This window comes from Chrysoperla carnea, chromosome 3 (assembly GCF_905475395.1).
Source record: "Chrysoperla carnea chromosome 3, inChrCarn1.1, whole genome shotgun sequence".
In the NCBI taxonomy this organism is placed as follows: Eukaryota; Metazoa; Arthropoda; class Insecta; order Neuroptera; family Chrysopidae; genus Chrysoperla; species Chrysoperla carnea.
In genome coordinates, this window is record NC_058339.1 from 48,547,754 (window position 1) to 48,575,144 (window position 27,391).

The window sequence follows — 27,391 nt, forward strand, 5'->3', positions numbered from 1 at the left end:
TGATTTGGGATAATATTGACAGGCAACGAAACAATATGATTTTTTCATAGAGCTTCTATTACAATAAATTAAATTAAAAACTAATAAATAATGGTCAGGTTTTTTCCTCGAAATTAATCAGCTTGACATTAATATTTAATTTGAGTTTCATTCGAATTGAATTTTACAAATCAACACAGCTATAAATTTTACTCACAAGTAAATAAATTTTATTATGGAAATTATAAATTATAAATTAACCAAAAAGAGATTAAAGCGAATTAAAAAAATTAAATAATTTCATGGGCTGTTTAAAATTTTTTAAATCAAAATGCAAACAAAATTTACTCTCTTCTATATTAACGCATGCGCCCGTGCTTGTTAGATTAGTTAATTTGATTTATGCATAAATAAAAAATGTTAATCTAATTTTTTAAACAGCTCATTAGGCGCGATATACATTTAGGAGCCTAATTACTTAAAATTGGTAGATAGTATGCAGGTTCTTGCATTTGGTTGTATGAAACTTTTAACGTATTATAAAACCAATAGCATGCAATCAGTTCCTTTAGTTTTTATCGCGCCTTTCAACTAAAACGATGTGATTAAACATTATAAGCCGGCATGTCGAACAGTGATTGGATTATTTCGCTTTTCGACAATATATGCTTTTTACATTTAATAAATCACTGAAAATAAATTAATTTTGCTTATACGATTTAGAATAATGGAAAAAATTTGAAAGTTAATTCGCCTGCTGTCGTATTTTATCGAAACAAATAATAAAAATTATCTATTAAAATTTTACATTTTTGGGTAGGAACGATTTTTACGAGATGAAGTCAAATAGATTTAACCAAACTTCTATATATTGAAATGAAATGTTTTATATTTTAGAAAGGCATGTAAAACGGGGAACCTTAAAATGACAGAATAAACTGTGTCAGATAATGACAGTATGCGGACATTCCTCCGTCGTTATTTTACGTGGATATAGGAGCCTACCTTTTCTACCCCCTAGAGTTTAAATATTTGTCTCGACAAAATTCATAGGCAAATTAAACAGTTCTGTTATTCATTATATCGCTAAACTTACACATTTTATTTTCAGTGAATTTTAAAATATACGGAAGAAAAATTTTGCCGGAAGGCGAAAAAATTTCAATATTATACAACATGCCGACCTTGATATCTAGCTGCATCGTCAATAAAAAAAATAATGAAATAAAATAAAATAGACGAGAACAAACAAACAAATATTATATGATGTAGTAAATTTTTCTCATTTATTATTATTTATCCTATTTCAAAAAATTATGTTTTGTCCATTTTTGATTTTTGTATTTATTTTCAAATAATAATAATACCATCGAATATTAATAATAATATTAATTAATATTTCAGCAAATATTTACATTTCACATACCATTCATACAATAATTAATAATTATTATGCAATTAATTTTAATATATACAAAGAAGGACTAAAACAATATTTTTTGGTTTTAATTTTTTTTGTAAATACAATAATTTTACATATTATTTGTTTAAAATAAGTTTAATAATATTTATAGTGATCTCACTTCAATTATCTAAATTAATTATTGGCTTCATGTTAATATTTTATAAAAACAAAAAATATTATCTCATTCTTTTGGCGTCTATGTCAATTTAATCTTAGATTATTTGATGGGATTAATATACAGAACAAAATATTAGCTTCTAAGCAGCGTAATAATATAAAAATATATATTGTAAAATACTCAGTTTCTAAATGTTCGATTTCGAAATATCCATAATGACAATTAAAAAGAATGCAAGTAAATGTTAAAATTTTATATTTGTGGGAGCATAATTCTAATGATTTTTAATGCTGTTAATAACACTTATAATCGAGTTACTACATTAAAAAGATCGGTAAAAGTTAAGGCTTATTAAAAAACCCCTTTCTTTGATAATTGCGATAGTTAATAACAAATATGATAAAACCAAAAATTTTTTTACAATGTTGTAATGAGTTAGCGAAATAGTTTTGCATGTTGTTTAACAATGGCAGACGATTTTGAATGAAAATGCCATCAAAATTATTTCATTAACAATAGGCATATAAATATTTTTTTAATAATGAACTGAGTTTCTTTCATTTTTTAATAATGACTTGTTCAATAATTATTTATTCCATTTTGAACGTTTAAATGCGCAAATTGACCTTGTTATAATTTTATTATTATTGGTTTTTGACAAAAAACTAATACACACTTTTTTATTTTTTATTTGTTGATAACGATTGCCATTTTGGAATTTTTAAAAGCCTTGGAATTATTTTTACGATCTCTTTAACATACTAACCAGATAACTACGGGAAAAGCATTGCAAATTAATTTTGAGTCTTACTAACTGTTCAGTTCTTTTTTAACACGTAACCGAGGCAAGAAGTTGAGGTTTCTAGAAGAAAACAGAAGACGGAAAGAAGTGCTTTACAAAACTGACATTGTGTATAATTTATAAACGGGGATAATTGTACATATTTTACTCGTCACAGGCAACTCGCCTTAACCCTCTCCGCTTTCAACATATATTTTCCTTTTTATGAAGACTAGTGTCGACATGCGTTACGAATTACCGACTGAGAGTTGGTTTCATATTTGTGACTTGTTTAAAACATAATTATCGAAATCTGAAAAATTCCTATGGAGTATACGATAGTCCAAAACATTCCACACAACTGAAACGGTACATATCATCGCAACAAGAAAAATTTGGCCTTCTTAAATTAGAAAAGATATTCTGTGGTTACGCAAAAGTAGAATGTTTATGAGATTAAGCCCTGGAGAATAAATCTTAAATGTGTACCTAGAGTTTAAGATTATTACTTTCAAAAATCTAAAAACGGCAATTATCATGTTGGTGGAGTTATGAATACGATACCAGCATCCAATTCTATTAAATTTTAATGAGCAAACAATTCAAAAATTTGTTATAAAAACTTTTTATTGACTCATTAGTAAAAAAATTATTTATGAAATATTTCATGAAAAATGCATTTCAAATGTAGCGAAAGCTTTGTTAGAATTCATGATTTTCGTAGTAATTTATGACAATTTTGGAAAATTATTGGTCAGCATTGGGATAATTAGTATATTTGTGTATTTTGGGGATAAATATATTACCTGCATGTAAAATTTAAAAAAAAGCAATGTCTATCTTGCACTTTTCCACAAACCTCTTTAAAGAAAATTGTTTTGACATTTGTCAGTTTTTTTTAAGGGGTAATATCTGTTTGAATTATTTGGGTTTAATTTTATCAAAATTAGCAATATTTAAAATGTTTCCTACATTCGAAGAACTCGATTTATTTTTGTCAGACTGCTCTGGAATTTAAACTTCTTAGGCAGAAAATTAGAGTTCTTTTCAAATTAACGTTAAATTAATAGACATATACTTTTAGCAATACGCATGTAGATGATACGAATTTTTTCATTTCTACTGCCAGTTGGAGTATATACTTTGCCTATACAGCTTTTATAACTTAAGACATGCACAAATCGTTAACCCGCATTTATCAATTATAAGTGACAAAAATCTTCTCACATTTTCAGTTCAAAGAAATATTACCCATTAAATTAAAAATAAATTAAATATATTTTAGTCTTATGCTTGCATGTCTTGATACAATTTTATTAAAGTTGTTTAGGAGGAGGCAAAAAAATAACAAACAAACTTGAAAAATTTTAATTTGACGAATACTTAAATCATAGTAGTGTAACTGATTAACAAATAACCGAAATAGCTCGAATTTCGTTCTTTTAGATTGATGTAATTAAATTAATAATTGTTTCAATCCTTATTATATTCTGAAATCAGTAAGGAAAAGAACGAAATTTCTAAAATATTCAAATTTCAATAAAAAATGTTCTAATAAAAGAGCTCTATCTTTTAAACGATTTTGTGATGTTATTCAAAATATTTATTAAACCTCAGAAATTTTTTTGTATTCAAATCTGAATACTTATATAATTTCAAATTTTGCTTAGGGATTAAAAAATATAAATAATTTTGATATAAAATGAATCTAAAACAAAGATAATAATGCTATTTTAGTAATTTTTTAATTTTTATAAAAGCAAAACGTAAGTAACATGTTCGTCAAATTAAATTTGGTCTCCGATTGTACCTCCTATACATCCTTAATTAACTAATAATTAAAACTATTTCATGTAAAAAATCTATCTGCGCATGATAAATGATATGATGTTCAGTGGCCGATAGCTGAACTAATTATAGAAAATAGTTTTGATATATATATATATATAAATTAAAATTATTTTAAGGGCGAATGTTTTAGGTTCGAAAAGTATAATTAGAAAATTAATAATCGGAAATTCACACTTTGAAATACTTTCTTTTTGGGAATGCTAATTTTATTTTGAGTTCTTACATTACCATTAATACAATAGTTAAGCGTTAAATATCTATTATCTATAAATAGTTCAATTTTTTATCGTAATAGCGCTGAGATCTAATACTCTATACTAAGGATATATAAATTAAAATATATATTTAAAAAAAATTAAAAGTTTATTAAATAAAAATTATATAATAATAAATAAATATATTACAAATTAGAAAAAAAAGTCTAAAAATTTACAAAAGTACTTATATAATATTTCTATCGTAATTAATTGTACTTTGTACTCGTTAAATATATTGTTTGAAAATACATTTTTTTTCAAAAAGACAAACATAATAACAAACTTAACACACATAATGACGCCAAAAGAATGATGTAATAAAAAAAATCATATACATTTTTTTCTTTAAATAGTAGTGTTTGATTTTTTTGTATTTTTTGAATTGGTTTTGATTATTAATTAATTTATTAAGACGAAATTATTTAGAAACGGTGTGAGAGAGAGAGAATTAATTAAAAAGAGATGATGAATAATAGTACTAGTAGTAGTGTTATTTTTATTAGAGAGCTGAGAGAAATAACAGAGACAGATATAGTAGAGAGAGTATTCGAGACTCACGCATCTTTTGTTAATTCCTTTTGATAGGCGATAGGACTTTGAATTGCTTTTAGAAAATCTTTCTGTGTTTGTAATATTGCATGTAATGTTCGTAGCCATTGTGTACGTAATTCTGGTGTTGATGCTTCGCATGTAAACTGTAAATTTGGTCGTCTTGGATCCGTTGAGCGTAACGTAAATGTACCATTTTGATTCTCTTCCATGGCCATTTTATTCACTTGAAAATGTGCTTTGTAAACATATACAGGACTAGTGTACGCAGTTTTTTTACCAACAGCATCCGAGAATATAACAGCTTGTTCAAATAAAAATACTTGTAATTCTTTCTTTGGTCCAGTTGGTGTTTCGGAACATAATAATGGACCGTGTAATTGTAAACGTCCCTGTGCACTTAATTTCCCATCAAATCCCTGTAATCGACCTACGTCCATCATGTCATTTGCTGCTTTTGGTACAACATGCATTACATGTAATGCATGGCGTAACGTCACAATTTCATTGCTTAGACCAGCGCGTTCTGTACATGCTAATGCTTCTTTTAATAGTAATTGATATTTGGTGATACGTTGTACAGGTTTTATAAGCAAATCACATAATTGTAATTTATGTCCTAGATGCTGTCGTAATTCTTCAAAATATCCATCAAGATGTTCGGACACAATATGTTCAGACACTGGTTTATTTTGACAATATACAACATACATATGTAATTTACGTTCACATCGTCGAAATAATGGTCCTAATTCAGCTGGATGTTCTACACAACGACGAAGTGCTTTACTGAAGAAACTGTAATCAAATATTTAAAAAAAATTGTTTTCTTTTTACCATTTCAACATTTTTAAACTACATTTAGACAAAGTAAATGCAAAAATTCGAAATATAGGAAATATCGTATTACCAAATTTAGAGGATATCCAAGACTCTGACTATGTTTGTAAATCGATAGGTTTAAATGCCACTAGGAAAGATAAATTTTAAATGATACAAATATCTCTTGACATGAAAAATAGGAATCCATTGATTTTTTTCTGTTACAATTAGTTTTATCTATAAAATTTAGACGTTTTAGACGTATTATATTAATTTTAATATTTTATACAAAAATCAGCTTTTCACATTATACACATAGTTTGGTTTCAATTTGTAATAATATTAATTATAATAAAACCCTAGGAAAGAATCTCCAAGAAATTCTAACCTTCTGTTTTTTTCTAACATAATTTGGCAATCGATAAACAGTTTTTCTGGTGTTTTATTAAGATTATTATTATTTTTAAATGCAACCACACAATTGATAAACATAAATGAATAAAGCACTGACTAGACATCGGCATTCCTAATGACGTCTTCCCATTCGAGAAATAACATGTGACCTATTTTATGTCGTAAGCTACCAACAATTCATGTTATCTTTTCGGTGCCAAATTTGTCATATACAGATACAAGTAACCGTCTACGAAAATATGTTCTTTATTAATTCTATAAAATGTATTGAAACTGAAAATATGTGCTTTCATAATACTATTATACATTTATCGAAGTTTAATTTTTGACTTCATTTGCAGTAATTTTTACAGACGCTAAGTTTGTGAAAAACAACAAATGTTTTTGCTGAAAATCACATTGGGTTTACGTCAGATCATCGAGTTGCAGGTGTTTAAAACTCGAAAATATAGTTAATTGACTTATGTTATGTTTTCCCACACCAAAAAGTTTTCTTTCAAACTCTACAGTGCGTGTTATTAGCGAAAATTAATATTTTCCAGGAATAGTTCTAATATATAGAAAGAAGCTTTGTGAAAAAATTTCTCTTTGAACTTTCAGTATTTTGCTTTTTTTGGACTTTATTTGTTGGAGTAAATTATTTTCTAAGACATTGTGCCAAAATGTCTAGATATGATCGAAATTTATAAAGTGAAATTTTGCATTTACATTTTATTGACTATAAGTTAGGTATAAAAAATATTAGCTTACTCTCGATGCCATTCATGAATTGCTTCAATATTTCCAAAAATCATTTTTTGCTTAGTCCCTTTTAAATCGTCTGGTAGTGTTATAATAAAATTTGGATCACGCATACACGCCAAATATCCTTCAGTAATTTGTGCTAAATCTCGTACATACGTTTCTTCACTATCCGCTAATTCACGTATAACATAATCACGTTTACGTAACGCTTGTTCTGAGTCACTCACTTCTTCACCACTACCACTTTCACCACCGCTAGCTAATTTATTTGTACAACCGTCCCCACCACTTCCACCCTCAATAGATGTTTCATCACATTCAGTTAATGCATCTGTTGATTTACAATCACGTAGTAAACTATGACGTTCTTGATTTTCTGTATGTTGTTCCTGTAAATAAATTTTTATAATGAATATATTCTTTGAAAAGAATTTAAAAAAAATTTAATTAAATATTCATTATAGTATTCATCTGGTGTGATCTGGTGTGAGAAATTTTCTCGATATTACGTCATTGGTGCTATACGTTATAACTGAATTATCTTACAATCGACTATGCGAGTATTTATTTTTCGAAACAAAATTCCAATTAATTAATAATAATTTAATAAGCTTTTGGGATTTCTTGGAATTTATTGTGCTTCATTGGAGGTGGAGAAATAATCACAAGTGCTATCTGAAGTGTTTCGAGGAATAATCTGTATTTGGGGTCACCCTAAAGGCAACAAAGTTCCGGCAAACTGTATTACATGCCTAATATTGGCGGTATTGAAATGAAGATAAGGCCAAACTATAATTTATCTTTTGATAACATGGCAGGTCTCTAAATGGGTAAGCTTTCTTACAGGTCTCACAATGGATCTCATTAATTTCTTCCTATTCGCACATTTTATCTAATTTATTTATTTTATGGCTCCCATTGTATTTGTATTGAAAAAAAAAGAAAATATTTCTCGGAAAATAATTCTCGCAAATAAGCGAAAAATACACTTAAACTTGGAATATAAAGTAATAAGCTGAAAATTTTGATAAACGTTTCTTTGGATCTTCTAATCACTAACACAGATCTCTTTCAACGTGCAGTTACTCTATTCGTTAATAGGGACATGAAGGGATTGAGATTATTTCCTACGTTATTTGACCCGTAGAGTCATTAGATGCATTTATCCACAACCAATAATCGATTATACAGGTAAAAAAGCATAGAAAATAATGTGAATCTCTTGTTAATCCCTTCATGCCCTGGGTAGCGACTGGATTAACTGCATGTTACAAAAAAGTCTATACTGGATCATATGTGTTGTGATATTCAAGGGCAAGATAATTAATTGGTGACTTTCTGAAAATATCATGTTTTCTCTTCGTTGCGTACTTTTCCGAAAAAATAATTATTATTTTAGAGAAAATACGCCAAAACACACCTTCAAAATACTTTATTTTGAGATTAAATAAAAAAACATGCAATAATCAATAATCATTTTAAAAAATAGTGTAAAAAACATAAAATTAAAATAAATACAGCATACATTCTTGATAAAATCAACCTAAAAAAATATTTGTATCAAAAAACTATTTCAAATAACCTTTTGTGTGCTCTTTTATGATAAACGAAAGTATAAGTAAACGAAAATAGTGCATAATTAAATACAAGCAGAAAAAAAAGCAAAATAATGAAGTAATAGCAGAATTTAAGGTAGTACCAGCATGAAATCACTTTTCGACAGATTTGGCCGAATTTTTTTTTCTCGGGTTTATAATAGCTTTATTTATGAATTCCTAAAATTTCATAATTTTTGACCGTTTAGATCGCGAGATATTTAAAGACAAAGTTCGCGATTTTGAGGGTCATGTCCCATTTAAAGCATGTAAAATGTCCGGTCTCTCCAACTATTTTTTATGATATTATTATATATTGAAGAAAAAGTAGAAAAAAATGTTTATACAATAAAATTCTAAAAAAAAAATTAAGAAATTAATTTTCACTTTCGAGATATTAATTTTGACGTAAATTGATCGAAATTGGGACGTTGGCATAATTATTTCCCATTTTAAACGGTCAAAATTTCTGAAACTTTGGGAATTAATAGTAAGCATTATTAAATTCTTAAATTTAATTTTTCGTTAAATTCTGTCGAAAAAAAAATTGTACCATTGCTTTAACATAGAAACTGCAAATACCATGCTGGAAATACCTTAAGAAAAATGAAAAAAAAATTACGAATGAATAACGACTTTTTGTGTGATGAAAATGGTATTAAAGGCATGATAATATAAACGCTTTGAATGTTATTTTAAAGTTGTAACTGAATTTATTAGTTTTTTTTTTTTTCAGGATAGTCTGTCTAATCCACATTTTTCCAGGAAACAACATTACTTGCCATTTAAAAATAAAATTTATATTGAAAATCTTGTATTTATTTCAGGCACATACTATGTCGATTCAATCCTAAATGCAACTATTTTCATTCAGCAAGCTCTATTCCGCAAGTGTTTTTGCAAAGTTATCGTGCTCTAACTTCGATTCAAACCAATAAAGAAGAGCATGTTTTAATAAACTTTTTAAGGAATCAATTTTTAGTGCATAGCTTTGTGGAGATAATTTTATAATTGAAATGCTTCCTCTTTCGCTGTTCTGTATTTTACTGATTTTGAATAGAAATCTGCTATTCAAATTAAGATGAGCATTTCTGTGTGTTGCAGGACCCACAAAAATATTTAGCTAGATTTATAAAATTATTATTAATTGGCTAAACTAATTAACAATAATTTTACTAAATATTTTTGTTGTGGGTCCTGAAGGGAATAAATATTAAAGAAATGGCGAAGTCTGCTAGTTTTTGTTTTATTAGTTTTTTCGTTTTTACATTATAACTTAAATCGGTCTAACCGTTGTGGTATTAAATGACTTCGAATTAAGTTATCAATATATTTTATTTTTCGTTTTTGGAGAGTAGTAGAAATAGATAAAAACCAATGAATTATATGAGACAGACGCCAAATTAATTTTATTTTCTGACTTAGTTGACGTAAAGTTAAGGCAAGTAGAACGAGCGAAGTGCAAGGAGCGGAGTGTTTTAAAAATACAATTATACTCTATATCAGAGATCTGGGAATAGGCAAGCTCATGCAATCTCACCAAGTAAAAGAATATCCACTAAAACTCATTTTCCCTCATATTTATTAGATTCATCATTGAGTAAGTTACGTGAAAAATGGACATTATTTTAAATATTAATAGGATATGTATGATATGATGTATATTAAAAACAAAACAAGTTACAAGTCTGTCTGTATCGGAATGTGTAAAAATTTGTGTACACTCATAAATTATATTAAATATAATTTTAGAACGTACAGTGGAATTAATATAATACACTTTGTATTAAAAATAATAATAATAATATTTAATGTTTGCATGTTAATTTTATAATAGCAGCACCAGTAAAACTTTTAAATACCTTAAGTTTTTGTCTGCAATCACACCTACAAATATAACAACAATGTATTCCCTTAGAAAATTTAGGCAAATGTTTCTTTTACTAACACTTTCAAATAGGTAAAATTTACGACTCTTAGTATGTGGCATTTTTTGAGACTGATTTTTGAACTCGCAGAACTTGCGCAGTTAGATTGTAAGCCATAAAAAACGAAATTTTTATGATTCTTTTTGCGTGCCATTTGAAGAATTGTTAAAAATAAAGTGACTCGAGTATCAAATTATCCTTCGATTTTCGACAATGTTTTTTGCCTTCCGTTTATGTGAATAGAAAGTAATTGGCAGCATAATACGTAGAAACAAAGGAAAGAGGAGTTCCAATGTAATGCATATCGCCTTTGTTTCGAAAAATCTTAGATTTATTGCTGATTTCTATTGTTATTAAGATACTATATTTAAGTTAAAATTTCTTTAAAAAAATTGTTGTACCCCAAGAAGCTTAAAACAATATAAAGGAAAGTGCGATGTCCTCTATTAAGACAGTCTATGTAATCACAGTCTATGTATTAACATAGACTGTGATTTCGACAAAATGCCTGAATTGATCTACGGCTACAACATACTTTTACTAATGATAAATAGTATACCTGTTTAGTAATTTTAAGAATGCCCGTTTAATATACCTGTTATTTTAATAAGGGTTGGGACATTGAAGTATTTATGTCTTACTCCAAAGGTTGGTGCTCTAAACTGTATTTTTGTTGCAAAATCAACACATTTAATGCTTGCTAATAATATAGAAAACAGATTTTAGGATATTATTAATTAATTTTCTTTCTAATTCTAAATTTCGACGATATGTTAATTTTAGAATAGTACAATTTAAAATATGAAGATTATAATCAAATCAATTATAGGTTTTTAAATTCTTGGAAACTGCTACTTCAGTTAAAATAATTATGATAAAGATTATCTTTGGAAAATATTTTCATTATTTCATGAAGAATAATTTCTAGGAATAATATCTGTTGAATTTCAATTGTTTTATTTGTTACGATTTTATCCATTGAAAATATGGTTTGTTTCAGGATTCAAATACCTCTGCAACAGTTAAACCATGGATCAGTAGGTTTTATAAACTATTCATGAGCAATTTTAAAGTTATAGTTTTATACTTTTGGAATTTTTTTTCGTTACCTATTGCCACAAGACAAAAAACCAAAATCTGCTTCATTTTGTAAATAAAAAACTAGTTTTTACCGGGTTATTAACCCTTGCATACTATTTTAGTCATATTCTACGAAACTACTCGTCCAATCGTCGATTTTGGTCGAATCGATAAATGAGGATGTTTTTTGGATCCAAATTACCCTAAATAATATAAAGATACAAAAATTTGATATATTTTACGATTTAAGAACAAGCTTCAGGACTATCGACTAAAAAAATTGATCCACGATGTTACCCCTGGTGAAATATTTTAGTTGATATCTCAAAAATTACTCTCCCAATCGTCAAAGAAACCCGATTTTCGCATTTTCTAGATCAAAATTATTAGATAAAATGTTCTTAACACATTAGGAGACAAACAAATTTTCCCGATTTTTTGCAATTTTCTATGATCTTCGTCCGGAATTTAACGAAACTTGTAATAAAATAAATTTGTTTATAGAAATACAAAAATCAGGTTCATTTAGCAACTAGTGTAGTAGGTTTGTGATATAGCACAAAATTCGGAGCGATTTTGTAGATAGCTCGGATAATACTCACTTTATCATCAAAAAGAGCTAAATTTTTCTGGGTAATAATTTCTCTCAATATCAGATAATAGCCGCGATTATGCGATAACTTGTTCCCCCAGTCCCCAAAAAGGTTCCGTTTAAGCTAATAATAATTTTTAATCTGACAAAAATAAAAGTGAAAACATACCTTAGGGCTGGCTGTTATATCGACGTAATACGTAATAGATAGATATAGAAATATAGTAATTTGATTGTTATCTAGGTCGGAGCGAAGAGTTTAGTTGTAGGGATACATTTACATAATTACTATACATTTCCAGGAAATAGAATATAGTTTATAATATTTTTCATTGATGTGGCGTTTTATATATTTTTATTATATTATATAGGTATTACATAGAAGGGAATCTTACACGCATGACGAACATCAACGTGATCAAATAGCATTAGGGAAATATCATAAATTGTAAACAAGTTATTCAAAACAACATATTTATTAGAAATATTAGTCTGAGAGACAATGAGCACGGGAATCAAATATTTAGTGTTTCTTTTGACTTGTGGAGTTCTTGATTTCCTCGAAAGTGTCTATTGTGTACGTAAATAAAAAATTCTTTTTCAGACACATTTTCTCGCTCTGCATTAGCAATAGACCGTAGGACAGAAAGGGTGCTTTGTTAAATAATTAATACAAACTTCATGAGTGGCTTCCTTTTTGGCAAATCTATCAAAACTTCTCAATAGGACTTTTTTTCGAAATAAGCATTATAACGTCAAAATTAAGCTATTGGTCAGGAAAAAACGCAGCAGGGAATTTGTCGGACACTATGACCACTTGATAACATTAATAATTATTATTTCGTCGGACAAAAATACGTCGTCGATGAGTTTGGCTACCACCTCGAATATGCCGAAGTATTTTTGTTTTTGAATACATACATGGTTCACTTTTGCTGAATTGTTTAGTAATTAATAATGATATCAAGTGGTCATAATGTTAGACTTAGCTCAAATATGCCGTTACTATGCTCATTTGAAAACGCAGCACTTTCGAAAAAAGACGTAGGGAGATATTTGGTAGACTCCCCAAAAGAAAGAAATTTACAAAGTTTTAAGTATGTATTAAGCAAAGCACTCTTTCTGTTCTCACGGTCTACACTTTACGACTTTGTCTACTCGCAATTTTATCTTAGACGTGCTACTTGCATCTAGACTATATAAAACTTAATATGAATTCACCAATGACAACGTTTTTTATTAAATTTAATATACAAGCATATTGTTTGCAATCCTATATTTACTATTTTTCCTTCCAACTCAGGAATATTATATAATTCAAGTACTAAATGTCCAAAGTTATTACTCAAACGATTGAATAATATTATTTTGAAGTTAAAAGTTAGTGTAGATATTTACCTTATACGCTTTTTGCTAGTGATGCTTGGTTCGAAATAACTTGCAATAAGACCGTTCAAATCAGTTAATCCTCGCTTTCTATTATATCGATAATAAGCAAGTATGGAATTTTACTACTTGGAGTTTGTACTAGATGAGTATCTTCTGGTCAATAGACTGTTTTAACTTTGCGTTCTTAATGAAATAGAGTACACATAATAAAATATATGCTACGAAGAACGATTTTTCTTGAAATCTTACCTAGAAACTGCTACAAATTCCCTTTAAGGGAATTTTAAGTTTTCACCGCAATGTAATTTCAAAGAAAATACTTTATGGTATATGGAAGTAGCTCAAAATAGACTTTGAAAATTTGGATTATTACTTTAAAATATCATAAAGGGTTTTGTTTTAGCAATTATTGAAAAAAATTCTCTTTGGAAAATCTGGCGTTACATATGGGTTATTTGGAGTCAAAAAATTTCCAATATGCGTTAAAATAATCTCGTAAAAATTCCTCGATAAAAATTAAAATTATTAGTGGCGTGAAATTGCTTTTAACATTAGAAAAAAAAATGAATTTCTAAAGATACTTAAATAAACAGTTGAAAACTATTCAGGCTTTGAAATAATAGGCCAGGACATATCTGCGTGCCAGAAAATTTCTAGCGTGTCGGAAAAATGATTTTTGAAATTGTTCTTCAACTATATTCTTATTTGAACATCAGAGTATTCATCAATTTTAAGCTTGTTACTTGAAATTCATTTTTTTAATTGTGCAATCCTACATAGAAGCTTATTTATTATCAAAATGAACTACTTATGAAAAAAAAGAAGTAAGAATCAAATAGAAATTTTAGCAAAAAAAATAGCGCACATTCACTTAAAAAAATAAAAAATGAATAAAAGAATGAAAAATTAAAAAAAATATTAGTTAATAATAATATGAATGAGTGAAAAAGGTATAGCACACCATTCGTTCCTTAACAATTTGTTCAATTTCGGCAAGATCTGCCGATGTTGCACCTTCAATATTTTTCAATGATAAACTCGATACCTGTAATTAATATATTAAAGAAATTTTGTTATGTTTATGTTACAATGAAATTGTAATGTAAAATGAATTTGTTTATGTTTTTTTCTAATCAAATAAGTAAATTTTAACAAAAACTGTTGCATTTGATTTATTATTAATTGTTTATTCTAATGGTTCTCGCTTGTTTACTTATAAATTATAAAGGTATTGTTTTGAACGTTAATCATTTGTTTGCTTCAATCCCATTTGGATTTCGATCCCAAAATAATCATTAAACCAGAAGGCCGTTGTATCGAAATGTTTATACCTTCGTGATGTGAGCTCCTGAAAATGGAGATCATTGGGTTCTGTAATGTCACCGTGATATTTTAAGCAGTCACGTTGGTTTACATTTGTGCCGCAGTTCATCATTAGTGACTTCGATGTGCCGCAAATTAAGACCTAATAGCCTCTATTGCGTTATCTCACGAATTTGCTGACTTTCATATTCATAAATTTACGCCACGACACCTCATCAGGTTGCGTATCAATTTAATTTTTTCGATTTCCTTTGTTTTTTTTTTTGTTTTTTTTTGAAATATCCATTGTGTACACCACCTTTGATTACGGGCTATATTCACAATCAAAATTCTTTAAAGAAAATCGAAAATTTAGCATAAAACTGTAGATAGAATAACTTGCCTAATTTTTAAGCAAGTTAAGCTTTTGTTATATTGGCTGCCCACCAGAGCCACACTTAGGCCATAGGCCCCATTGTTATACCGTACATTCTATCACCTTTTCCGCTGATAATTACTACTAAAACTATTTTGAGCAACAACTGAGCTACAAGGGTTGACTATAAGTCAGGTAAGATGTGCTTTGTTTTAATTTCTCAATACATCTTATCATCGAAAATTAAAATTCATAACTTTATCCCAGTTCAGTTGTTAAATTTATATCTCTCATATCTCTAAAAACACGATATCCAGATTCATGTACATCCTGCCGTAACATGGCGCCTTCATGAGAAGTTTTTATTCTAAAGAAACTTTTTTTAACTCTCATTTACTGATACAATATCATCGAAGACGGTTAGAAAAAAGATGACGTTATATAAAAGATTAAAACGACATGTATTAGCATTCTATAACCTATGTTTTTAATTTTTGATTTAAGCCTCCTTCGTCCTACATTCAATAAGCTCGAAATTTTAGAAAACTTCGAATAATTCTTTGGAACAAGTCGTGGCAATTATCTTAAAAATTGTTTAAAACAACTTTTTTTTTAAATTTTAATTTATCAAAACATTCTGTGGGTATATAATAGCTCTCAAGCTCGAGAACTTTTAGTGTGCCCTCTGAGTAAAACAGTTTTTGTTAAAAGTACTTAAAGGATTATATATATTTTTTTATACGAAATGTAAAAAAAATGTGATTACTTGAAACAAAACGATATAAAAGGTAGATAATGTAATATGTTGAAGTGAAATGAAACGATACAACGTTGTTAATTATTTTTTCCTCTTGTGTTATTTAAGTATTTATAAAAAAAAAACTTACTCGACTGTCTTCTGGTATAGTTGTATTAGCTGTCACAGTACATGATGCGGGAGCCGTTGGTGCTACTATTAATGGTTCTTGTAATGGTTTCATTGGTGGTGGTAATTCAACGGGCTCCTCTTCTGGTTCATCTGGTGCACCATTTGTTAATGTACTTGTATCCTCATCACCTTCACCGTCACCTTCACTACTTGCTGGTTTATTACCCATTTCCGATGGTAGCTATAAAAGATAGAAACATAACACGTTAGTTGTAGATATGATGTACATATTAAGATTATTTTATACAGAATATATTGTTATAATGTCATTTTCTAGATGATATGTTTTTTTACACCCATATTATTCTTCGAGTATATGTTTCAATATTATTTGCGCAATCTTTCCAACGAAAATCTTGTAGAATTGTTTTTAGACGAAAGGACTATTTAACAATGGCCCATGATATAGGAAAAAACGTCGAAAGTTGAGAAGATTTGAACTTTGTAGTCATTCAGGCTTTTGTTCTACTTTTCTGGAACTAACATTTGCTGTATTTTTTGAAAATAAAACTGGAGCCAATTTTCCATAAGAAATGTGGGATTCTGTAGCGTTTTAAAGAGCCCCATATGTTCTGGCAGTTGTAGGAAATCGAAATTTCAGTAATATAAGCTAGAATACACTGTCTCGGGAGCTTAATATTTTCGTGATTTTAGAAGCATGTGCCCTATGAAATTTTAGTGGCATCTTTTGGCACGTTGAGCCCAAGAAATAAATGGTGGAATGGCATATAAATAATATATTACTATTCAAATGCATTTATTTGCGCTCCCACCATATTTATCTAGAATTGTGAACAGCTATTTGAATAGTATTGAAGTATTACTTATTACTATCCAGATATTGTGAAAAGCTATATTTTAGAGCTATATGCGAGCGCAGCGAGCTCAACTTCCGAAGGCTTAAGCAAGGCCAAGGGCCAGTTTAAACTCTAGTTATTCCAAAATTTTAAATTTTAACTTCCGTTGACAGTCCCTATAACTGACTATCCGTTTTTCTCCTAGAATAGCATTTACAAAAGTATGATTTTTGAAAAACAAAACATTTTTTACCTTCTATTCATATAATTTTTGTTCACTTTTGAAGAGTTCTATTGCCAATTATAATTTTTGCAGCATTTTTTCCAAATATATGATTAATTTTTATGAATTTGCATTACAAAATATCCAAACATAAACGAATTATTCAAAAGAAAAATAAAATAATATTTCATCATTTAATGTAATAAATATTAAATATATATACAAATTTTATTTTAATAACCTAAAAATCGATTTTTTAATGAAATGGATAACAAATAATGAATAGATAATACTATTTAAAAACCAATAAAATGATTGTGACACTTTTGATTGTCTTCAATAAATAAAAATACTGATATAATAATTTATTTGAGCATCTAATTTTAAATATCATATCAATAACTTAAAGGTGATTAAATTATTTGTTTAGTAGAATTACGGTAAATTTAAAGTGGATTAGAACTAAATCTATATAATATAATCACCTTGAATATGTATTCATCATTTTTCAAAATTAAATTTCGAAAATTTCCCCAATTTTCAAAATCAATTTTTTGTATTATATAAATTGGTATTTCGATTACCATGTAGTCAAAATACGTATATATAATACAAAATGTGATCTAGGAAATTGGGGAAAAAGTCAAAATTTAATTCGAAATGTAGTAAAGTTTTCATTTATTATGTTTGAAACTGCAATTGTTTTCCCCAATTTTATGTTTCCCATATTAAATAAAGTACGTTCTAGTAACCGAAACGTGAGTTTTGGTAAGGCAAATCGGATATAAAATAGTGTGGCGTTAGACTTAGTGTAAATTTATATTTACAATTTTTGCTGTATTTAAAAAATTTCATTTAATTAAAAAGATTTCAATCTTTTGAATAGAACTATTTTAAAATTTAGTACTGCTTGGATTTTTGCAAATTTTTTAATCTTTTAATAAGATTTTTAATGGTATTTTTGGATGGAATATTATTTAATGATGCAATATAATAATTGTAGGGAAAAAAGTTTTAAAATAAATTAAATATTATCCATTAAAACATAAAATAAAGACCAGATATTTGTAGATTAGGTATTGAAACTATTTAATTTGTTTTATTCGTTTCTAACAAAATAAGGGTGAATTCAGAATTTAAAAACATTAAAAATGCCTGTTTCTGTAATATAAATCGAAATATTCTAAATAATCCTTAATCCCACATCAAAGTATCAATGCAATATGTGTTAATCTATTGTGCAGAGCTGACAGATTTGTTATAGTTCACGTAAAATCATAGCTAACAAAGTTTATTTCGTATAGAAATATGGTAGTATATCGATTGATTATTGAAAACAAATACATATATTCCTTTATATTGGAAGCAGTTCAACACACTAATCCTTGGGCGATTCGTATACCGTTGTGAAAACTATTGTAGGAATATATTTAATTCATTAATTCGTTATACAAGAGCAGTTTGCTGGAGTATTCTAGCCTGGATTTTATGTACAATCAATGCAAAAATATAGCTCTCATAACGCGATACTTATTTCCATATGTTTTCCATAAACTACCCAGTAAAAAAGTGCTAGTAGCAAGAAAATATGTTCATAATCAATAAAAAGTTTACTTGTTATACTTTAATTTTTAAGCATTTAAATTTTCTTGCTAATCTGTTTACTTCAATCCAATAATTTTGGAACCATGTTCTCATCGCGATTTCGGTGGATAAACAATAAAAAAATGTGTACGGCATCGACCGGCCGAAACTTTTTTTAGATATTTATTTATTATCTTGAAATATTGATATTATTTCAACTAGGTCGATTTGTGGTTACTGTGTTCGCTCCTCGTGCAGAAAGTCGTGAGATCGAAACCCATCCACGCCAATAGATTATATTAAATTTTAAATATATTACCTAAAATTTATTTTAAAATAAAAATAGATAAATTATAGTGAAAAAAACAGAGCTTCTACCGGTTGGTCGACGATACCTCTCTCTTTTTTTTAACTGTTTGCTTGTAGAAAATTGAAACAGCAAACGCGTACTACTTAGCTTAGTTCCAAGGTACGATTAAAACTCCAATCAATAATTAATATGTTCCAAATAAATAAAAGTCTTGAAGGTCATACCCGGTTTAATCGACGCAGAAATTTAGTTAAGAGCTGTCAGTTTCTCACTAATAGAACCCAGGAATATGATTTATAGAATAGTTCAGAAACTCTCGCAAAGTTAAAACAGGGATGATTGATATTTGCTATTCTCATAATTCGAAATGTTTTGTACTCCGATTATTGTGTTCAGAAAGGCCATTTTAATTAGAATGCAAGATCAACAATAACCTTCTATATGAGAAAATTTGGCCTGAACCCAATTTCTATAAGGTTTATACAATTTCTGTTTCTATAAAGATTATACAAAAATTTTTAATTATTAATTTATTTTAATTTTAAATAAAAAAAATTGAACTTCTCATTTCTCAATATAGAACAATTGTAAAAATTTTTCAATACATTTTCAATATCTTTGTTGTTTTTGCTACGTTAGATCGTAACGCGCCAAACTCAATGGATAAATCTGTTGCGCATATAAAAGTACAAAACGTACAATAATCTCATCAATTTTTAGATTAAAACTAAAACGTATTGCTTATATTTCTCTCGGGTTGTATTCTATTTTCTGCAGTTCGATAAAGTGTACTATAGAAAATAAGAAATTCTTCAAAAGCGTGTTTTTTGACTTGTAGTTATGTTACGTATGTGAAATGCCACAATCACAAATAACACAAAAACACGATTCGAAGAAGAAACTATATAATTATATTATAGCAGCGCTATAAAAGGAAATCTATACAATCCTTAACATAAATATTTGTTTTGTTGTATACACGGTATTCACAAAAAAAAAAAAGTAAATAAAAATAATTCGATTTAAAATTGAATTGTTTACAATTGTTTGTTGATATTGTAACACAGACCAATCGAACCACATCACATGAGAAAATATTAAATAATAAAAATAATAATATTTATTTATTGTTTACCTGTGCAAAATGTTACTTTGTTATAAATGCGAAAGTAAGCATGTTTGTTTCTTTGTTTCGCTTTCACGCTAAAACTAGCGAATGGTTTTACAATGAAATTGTACAGCAATATAGCTCATATTTCAGAACAACACATGAGATATAATTTATAAAGATATATTAAAAGAAATAAAAAAAAATTTAAAAATTAATTTAATTTGACATTACCATAGATTACAGATTTCTGTAAAATTAGTCATTTGACATTACCATAAATTACAGATTTCTGTAAAAATATTCAATTTAAAATATTTCACGGCCATCTTTTCTGATATACTCAATGAATAATTACGACTATTATACATTTGCAAAAATAGAAAACCATACATATATTTTACCTGTGTAAATCAATCCTTACCATTATTTTGATTGTTATAGAAAAGGGATAAGCGAAAGCAATCCTTATCAATCTTTATTTGTAAACCCAGCGAAGCGGGTGGGTATCACTTTGGTATAAGATAATTAGTTGTTGATTACAGCGCTCTCTGCACGGATAGTGAAAAAATCCGTGGTTCAAATCTCGGAGTTATGTATCGGATTTATTTTTCTAATAATAATAAAAAAATATTTACTTATTGTTTACCTGTTTTATTTTTGCCGTAGATAGAAAAATTATTGTTTTTATATTAATAAATGCAATTCTATTGCCTTTCATATATTTTACAGAAATTTAAAAAAAATGTATGTATCAACACAATAAATTTATATTTAAATCAAAGAAAATCACAGAAAACATGATTTTTATTCGTGGATAACAAATACTAGAGTACTTAAATATTTTTTTAAACATCTTTCATTGTGTATGCTATGAATTGAATATAAAGTAAATCAGCCGCGGAGGACAGATTATCCGATACGAATTTCAAAAGCTCCGACATTAAATTACTCTCTTGTTGAAACAAAATTTAAAAATTATTAATTTCGGCTTGCTGTAATACCTGAATGAGTGCAACAGATACTGCTATCAAACTTTCTTATAATTAATGGGATATCAAAACTGATCACCAAACCTGTGAGTCGATTGGGATTAAGAATTTTATTTCGTACTGTCTTAACTACAATCAATTAAACATATAAGTTCCGATTAAAAGGAAGTTATAATTGTTTGCTGTTGAATATTAATAATTAAAGTACCCCTAATATGTGCCATCAATTGTTTTGATAACCATATTTGCAAACATATATTGTCTTCATTAAATTCATCTATGAAATGTTTAAATTCGTAATTAAGTTTTTGAGATTTTGATTTTATGTAGAGAAATATTGTTAAAACTTAATGAGAAATTAAGGACCAACTGATGCAGAAGGAGGCATTCGAGGTAGAGCCTTAGTAAATTATTTCTTCAAAATGTTGACTTTTGTTAACGAATGCTTTTCAGAACTCTTTGAATGAAATACGAGAAAGAAAAAGCAATTATTGGATTTCTTTTTTCGAATTTCAAATTATTGAATTGTATCGGATTGGCAATTGTATCGAGTTGTCACACTTTCCATATTAATATGCGGGTTATTCATTCCAAACAAAATTAATGAGCCAGAGACGGTTTCGATTTGTTTATATACGATACGCCATACATGAATGGACAACGTGGAAGGGCTAAAATAAATAAAAAAATACAAAAGTTTGTATGCATACCTTAAATCGTTTATCTGATCCAGTTTTCTTCAACGGCGTCGGCCGCTCCACAACATTGTTCTGTCCTTTTTCAACTTTACCTTGTGATAATTTTCGTAAAGGTGGTGGAAGCCATTTTCTACTGCAACAAATAATACGTTATATTAAGTAATTATAAAGAATTTATTTGATTCGTTGTAAAATAGCTATCATAATAATTTAAAATTTCAATTTGTTTATGTAATAACAATATAATTTAGCAATAAGAATCTTATGTAATAAATTTGTAAAAAATTGTAGAAGAAAATGAATGCTATAAATCACAGATTGCAGTTTAATTTAAAGTTTGCGGCATTGGTTGTCGGTAATGTTTTGAGAAAGATTTAAACCACTTGAGGTTGATTTTAGCAAATAAATCTCTTTTGGAGTCAAAAGACCCAAAAATGTGTGTGAAAAATGTTGATCAAAATTTGGAGAATCTTTCTGATAGATGTACAAATTTCACTGAGAAATAAGATTAAATTTCGTTCGTTTCTAGATTTTAATATATAGTGCGCATTGGGCGCAGTCAATTATAGTGCGCAGTTAATTGTTAGTTTTCACTTGTTTTGCTTTTAAATTTCGCCTTCTATTCGTGACGAATAAAATTTTGATTTTCCCGCAACCCAAAATTGTTTGACATCTAAACATATAAAGAATTTTTTTTGTCTGGTGAACATTTTACTAGATAGATGCATTAATTGTTGCCTTTTTTGTTGCCTTTCAAAATAGAATCAAAGTTTTTATTCAATTTAAAACTCAATTTTGCAACATGAAATGTTATATTTTTTTAGCTCATAAAACATAATAACACACAAAGATGGAACATTTAAAACACACTTTGAAATACTCAACAATCACTACCTCGTCGAGTATCATAGAAAAAGTGTGTAATATATTCTTAAAACCTAAACTTTAAAGACATCACTAAAAAATATATGACAAATTCGTACAATTTAATAATTTACACCACACAACACAAAATGATCAATGCCTTATTATATGGACTGAAATTGACGAAAATTTTTTACTACAAATTTGAAAATTTTTCAGCTAAAATTGACACATTTCAAAACCCAACAAAATATATTTTATACTATTTGTTTCATTTTAATAGCACTTCTTGATACAAATATGATTTTAAACAATGATCCCCATTTAATTTGAAAATGCTTCACAAAAATTTAAAATAAAAACTCAACAATAATAACACCTACTCTTTTCTTGCTTTAAGTAACATTATAATACAATCGATTTGCATACATTCACATTGATTATTAATTCTTGTTACAAAATTCATAACACATAAAATATTTAATTTCTGACATAAATCAAACAATATTATTGACTGACTAAACAATTTGACTGTTCAAATAAAATTCACTTCTTTAGACTTTACAATTATTGTTATTGATATAATTTATTGATTAGATAAGTTTAAATGTGTTATAACGAACTATGTAACCAGATGAGTCATATTTTGGGTAATTTTAAAGTAATATGCGTATACATACATATTTATAGTGTAATTAAAACCTCGTTCACTGGGAAATATCATGGTAGATATTGTGGAAGGAAAAGATAACACACTATATAAATACAAATATTCCACATTTTTTTAAATAAATATCATAATAGTTTCGAATGATTGTCTATCATTACCGCATTGAATAATTCGTGATGGATTTGACCGTTAAAAAATCTCGTAAATAACTTTCCGATCAGGTAAATTATTTTATCCATTGAAAAATCCTTGTAAATTTTATTTTTCAAAAAATTTGCTTCTATCCAAATAGACTGAAAATGTAAGGGGATAATTTCATAAAATCATTCTCTGAGTGAAATAGATTGCATTTTTTGGAACTATCTTACTTATCGCACGTTATCGGTCTGGTTTGTTTTCTGGTTGAGATGTAAAACTAAAACCAAAAAAAGTACAAACCAAAAAAAAAAAAAAAATACAAAATACCATTTTTATCTAGGTCACCTAAAGTTTCCATTTTTACCTAGGTCACCTAATGAATTTTGAGAAAATGTATAAATATGTTTATAATTTGTCAAAATTTTATGTTTTATCATTAAAAAAACCATTGAGTTGTGAAAGTTATCAGAAGTTAAACATAACAGAGATAATTTAAAGTAAGTACAAGGGAATTTTTATGTTATGCCATACTAAATATCCTGATTAAACCAAATATAGGTAATGTACACACATATTGGGTTCACTACTAAATCAGAAACATGTCTTTTTAAACTAAAATTACAATTAATTCATATGGTAAAGACTAAAAATAGCTATAGAATTAAATTCGTTAAAGAATCAAACAAGTATTGAACTTCCTAAATTAATACCTTAAGCGCTACATTTATAATGTACCAAGGTACGAAAGAAAAATAGTTCATATCGGGTATATCACGACACTTCGACACTCGTTCTTTTTTTAATCACTTTAGTTTTTATACGTAACTAATATTTCCATTTTTCAGTTGAAAAATATTTCTTGCAAGCAGAAAGCGAATACGTTCGCGGACACCTAGTTCATCATAGAGTATCATTAAATCTTAAAATTCTTAGCAGAGAGACAATTAACAATCGGACCAAAATTGGTTCAAAACTGGTAGGAGATAGTTGAACATTGGGTCAAGCTTGGAGGCCAAGATAAGATTAATATTGTATTAGCATCAAATGATAACATCGTTTCATCATTGGGGGTCAGATATTGGCTCAAGCCTAGTTTCCGGTCTGTGACCAAACCGGAGTAAACAAGTGTGTGACCAAAATTCAAAACAAGATGTGTAAACAAGTATGCATATTAAATACAAGTTTGCTACTGTTGAGATTTGAACCAATATATGTGCTTGTTTTAAGTTAAGGGTCCTTCCACAAAATGCTATTTCTTCTACTATCATAACAGAAATATGAATTAATAAAGGCGTGAACTGGCATACCAAGGCTTGGAAATTCCCATATTGTATACTAATCAAAAAAAATTAATTTTTAAAATTAATTCAAACCAGAATTAAGAATTTTATTTCCCTTTTTTTTTGCGGTAATTACATGTAATAATAATTAATAATAACTAACCTTCAGAGCGGTACTTACATATCGTCTATTTAAAAGTGAAAAATTATTATCAATTTTAAGATATTACGAGGTGTTATGTGACTATTAACAGGTATTGTTTAAAAAGTTTTTTAATGAAATTATAAAAAGCTTGCAGGATGTAAGAAGCCTAAGTCAATTGTTTAATCCATGTTTTTTTAATGATTCATTTTAATGAATTCTTATAAATGAATTAGAAGATATGGGTTTCCGCATGAAAAAGTAGCTTTTGATATAGATGCATAAACAAATCGAAAATAACAAAATAATGGATAAAAATGTTTATGCTTATGAGTTCGAAAATGCTGTGTTCAAAATGTCGTCCCTTGAAAGCGTTTTATTTCATCGCCATACAAAAATGGTGGAATATAAAATCTAATAATAAAATTTTAATAAGAATAATAAAATTCGGATGGGTTTAACGGAACAGCGCTGAAAGATAAGTTAACCAAACCGGAAATTGAAATCAGTTATATCGTTAAATATTTGAATAAATTTTATCTTAATTAACGATTTAGGGACTCGTAAAATAGGGATAGTAAAATAATCGGCTTAGGGATAGTAAAATAAACGGCTTTGTCAAATAATTTTGAAAAAGTTTCATTATTACTGCACAAAGACGATATTGCTGTTTATCTTGAATTTTATTAGCTATCTATAGTAGATAATTTATCATATTTGTTGGAAAATGACATTGGTTTTATAATAAAACATAAAATTGTGGGACTTTTTGGTGCAAAAAAACCAATATATATGTAAATAAAATATTTTATCACTTTATACGACTTAAAAACTTTGGTAAAACCTCTTCCGATTTCTTATCGTTCGTAACAGACAGTTTGACTGTTATGTTCAATCACATTTCTCCCGAAAATATAGACTTATGCAGTGAATCGAAGGTCAACTGGAATGGGAGAGGGGTACGTAATAAATCCGATTTATTAATATTTTCATAATGAGTGAATATAATTTGCTTTTTACGTCCTATATATAAATCTTTTGCGCGTTATTATTATAAAATACAAACAGATTTTTTAAAATAAAAAACGTCTGCACATGCACCTACTTAAAAACATGGTGTTTTTATCTACATAAAAATACAATTATTCATGAGCGGGTTTTGAGAGGGGCAATCGAAAGAACTGTACCCGTCAACAAGTAAGAAAGTCAACTATTTTGAGTCAATTAACTTGTAGATCCTAACCATTATAGTTAAGCAGCTAGAATGAAATATTTGAATATTTTTTTCATATTTTCTCGAATTTTGTAATGGAGTTTTTATTTCGATTAAGATGAAAACCAGTAGAATGATACCTCTGAAAAAACGGAGCAGGGAACACACATTCACTTGATCGTTTAATATCGTATCTTTTCTGTCCAACGCACGTCCACGGTCTATAATCATGACCCATAAAATACAAAATACGGGAACATTTTATGTTTTGGCGTATAGTTTTTAGATCTAGCCTATATCCATAAACAAAAAATGAAAACGCTTTTGTCGTAAAATTACAAAATGAACCGAACCTTTTGTTTTTCAACATATCCAAGGATAGTATGCAAAAAGTACGAGCATTAAAAGTAGAAAATTATTATTAAATCAAACAAGTGAAAGCAAACAATTCAACTGAGATAATTGTTGAAATACCATGTATATACAGCGTTGATTACGTAAACGTTTGTTTTTTTTTTTATGTCATGTAAGCAAAGAAAGATAGCCACTCTTCTCAATCAAAAAAGTGTCTTTCTTCTCCCTTACTCAGTGAATATAGTATATGCTATAACACACAAACATAACATATGTTACTAATGATATTTACATGGTATAAAAATGAAGATGAAAAGTTCATATTTGCTCCCTTCAAAAATATTTCCGACTCCGTGCCTGTGTTATTATTTATAAGTAGGTATAGTACTTCAGCATTCTTATTACAATTAGTCTGACTATCATCATATTATTTCTATTATTATTAGGTGAGTACAATTAAATAGTTTTTCATTATAAAATCTGTGTGAGATGTTTTTATGAGCTTGTAAATTAATAATATAAAACATAAAATTAAATCAAGATGGTAACCTTGATTCTTTCATAATTTAAATAAAAACACTTTATTTTATTTTCAAATGTATGATCATCTATATGTAATCGTTTTTATTTATTTTATCTAAAAATATTTGAAAATATTTTTTGTAAAGTATACATAGCGTATTCTATAGACTATATAGAAAGAGAGACGGTAATATTAATGTGGATGTGGTCGGTCTTACAGATCGACCACTCCCGCATAAAATGAAAGTTTATTGTTTCTTCAAAACGAATTGATTGCCTTGATTTTCATTGCCGAAAAGTATGTTTTAATTTTTTTTGTATAATCT

At 27.8% G+C, this 27,391-nt stretch overlaps 1 protein-coding gene across 3 annotated transcripts in view; it reads right to left on the bottom strand.

The window, feature by feature from the left end:
* The window catches only part of LOC123296432 (triple functional domain protein), a 343,272-nt gene that overhangs the window by 3,462 nt on the left and 312,419 nt on the right, over positions 1-27,391 (bottom strand). Inside the window, exons 18-22 of one of the 3 annotated variants that reach the window (XM_044877904.1) lie at positions 21,895-22,012; positions 16,130-16,351; positions 14,526-14,609; positions 6,987-7,369; positions 5,010-5,798 (exon numbers count right to left, since the gene is read on the bottom strand). In XM_044877904.1, coding sequence (XP_044733839.1) covers positions 5,010-5,798; positions 6,987-7,369; positions 14,526-14,609; positions 16,130-16,351; positions 21,895-22,012 — 1,596 coding nt within the window. Of the gene's footprint in view, positions 1-5,009; positions 5,799-6,986; positions 7,370-14,525; positions 14,610-16,129; positions 16,352-21,894; positions 22,016-27,391 lie in introns of all 3 variants that reach the window. The other 2 variants (XM_044877903.1, XM_044877905.1) reach the window with 2 other exon arrangements.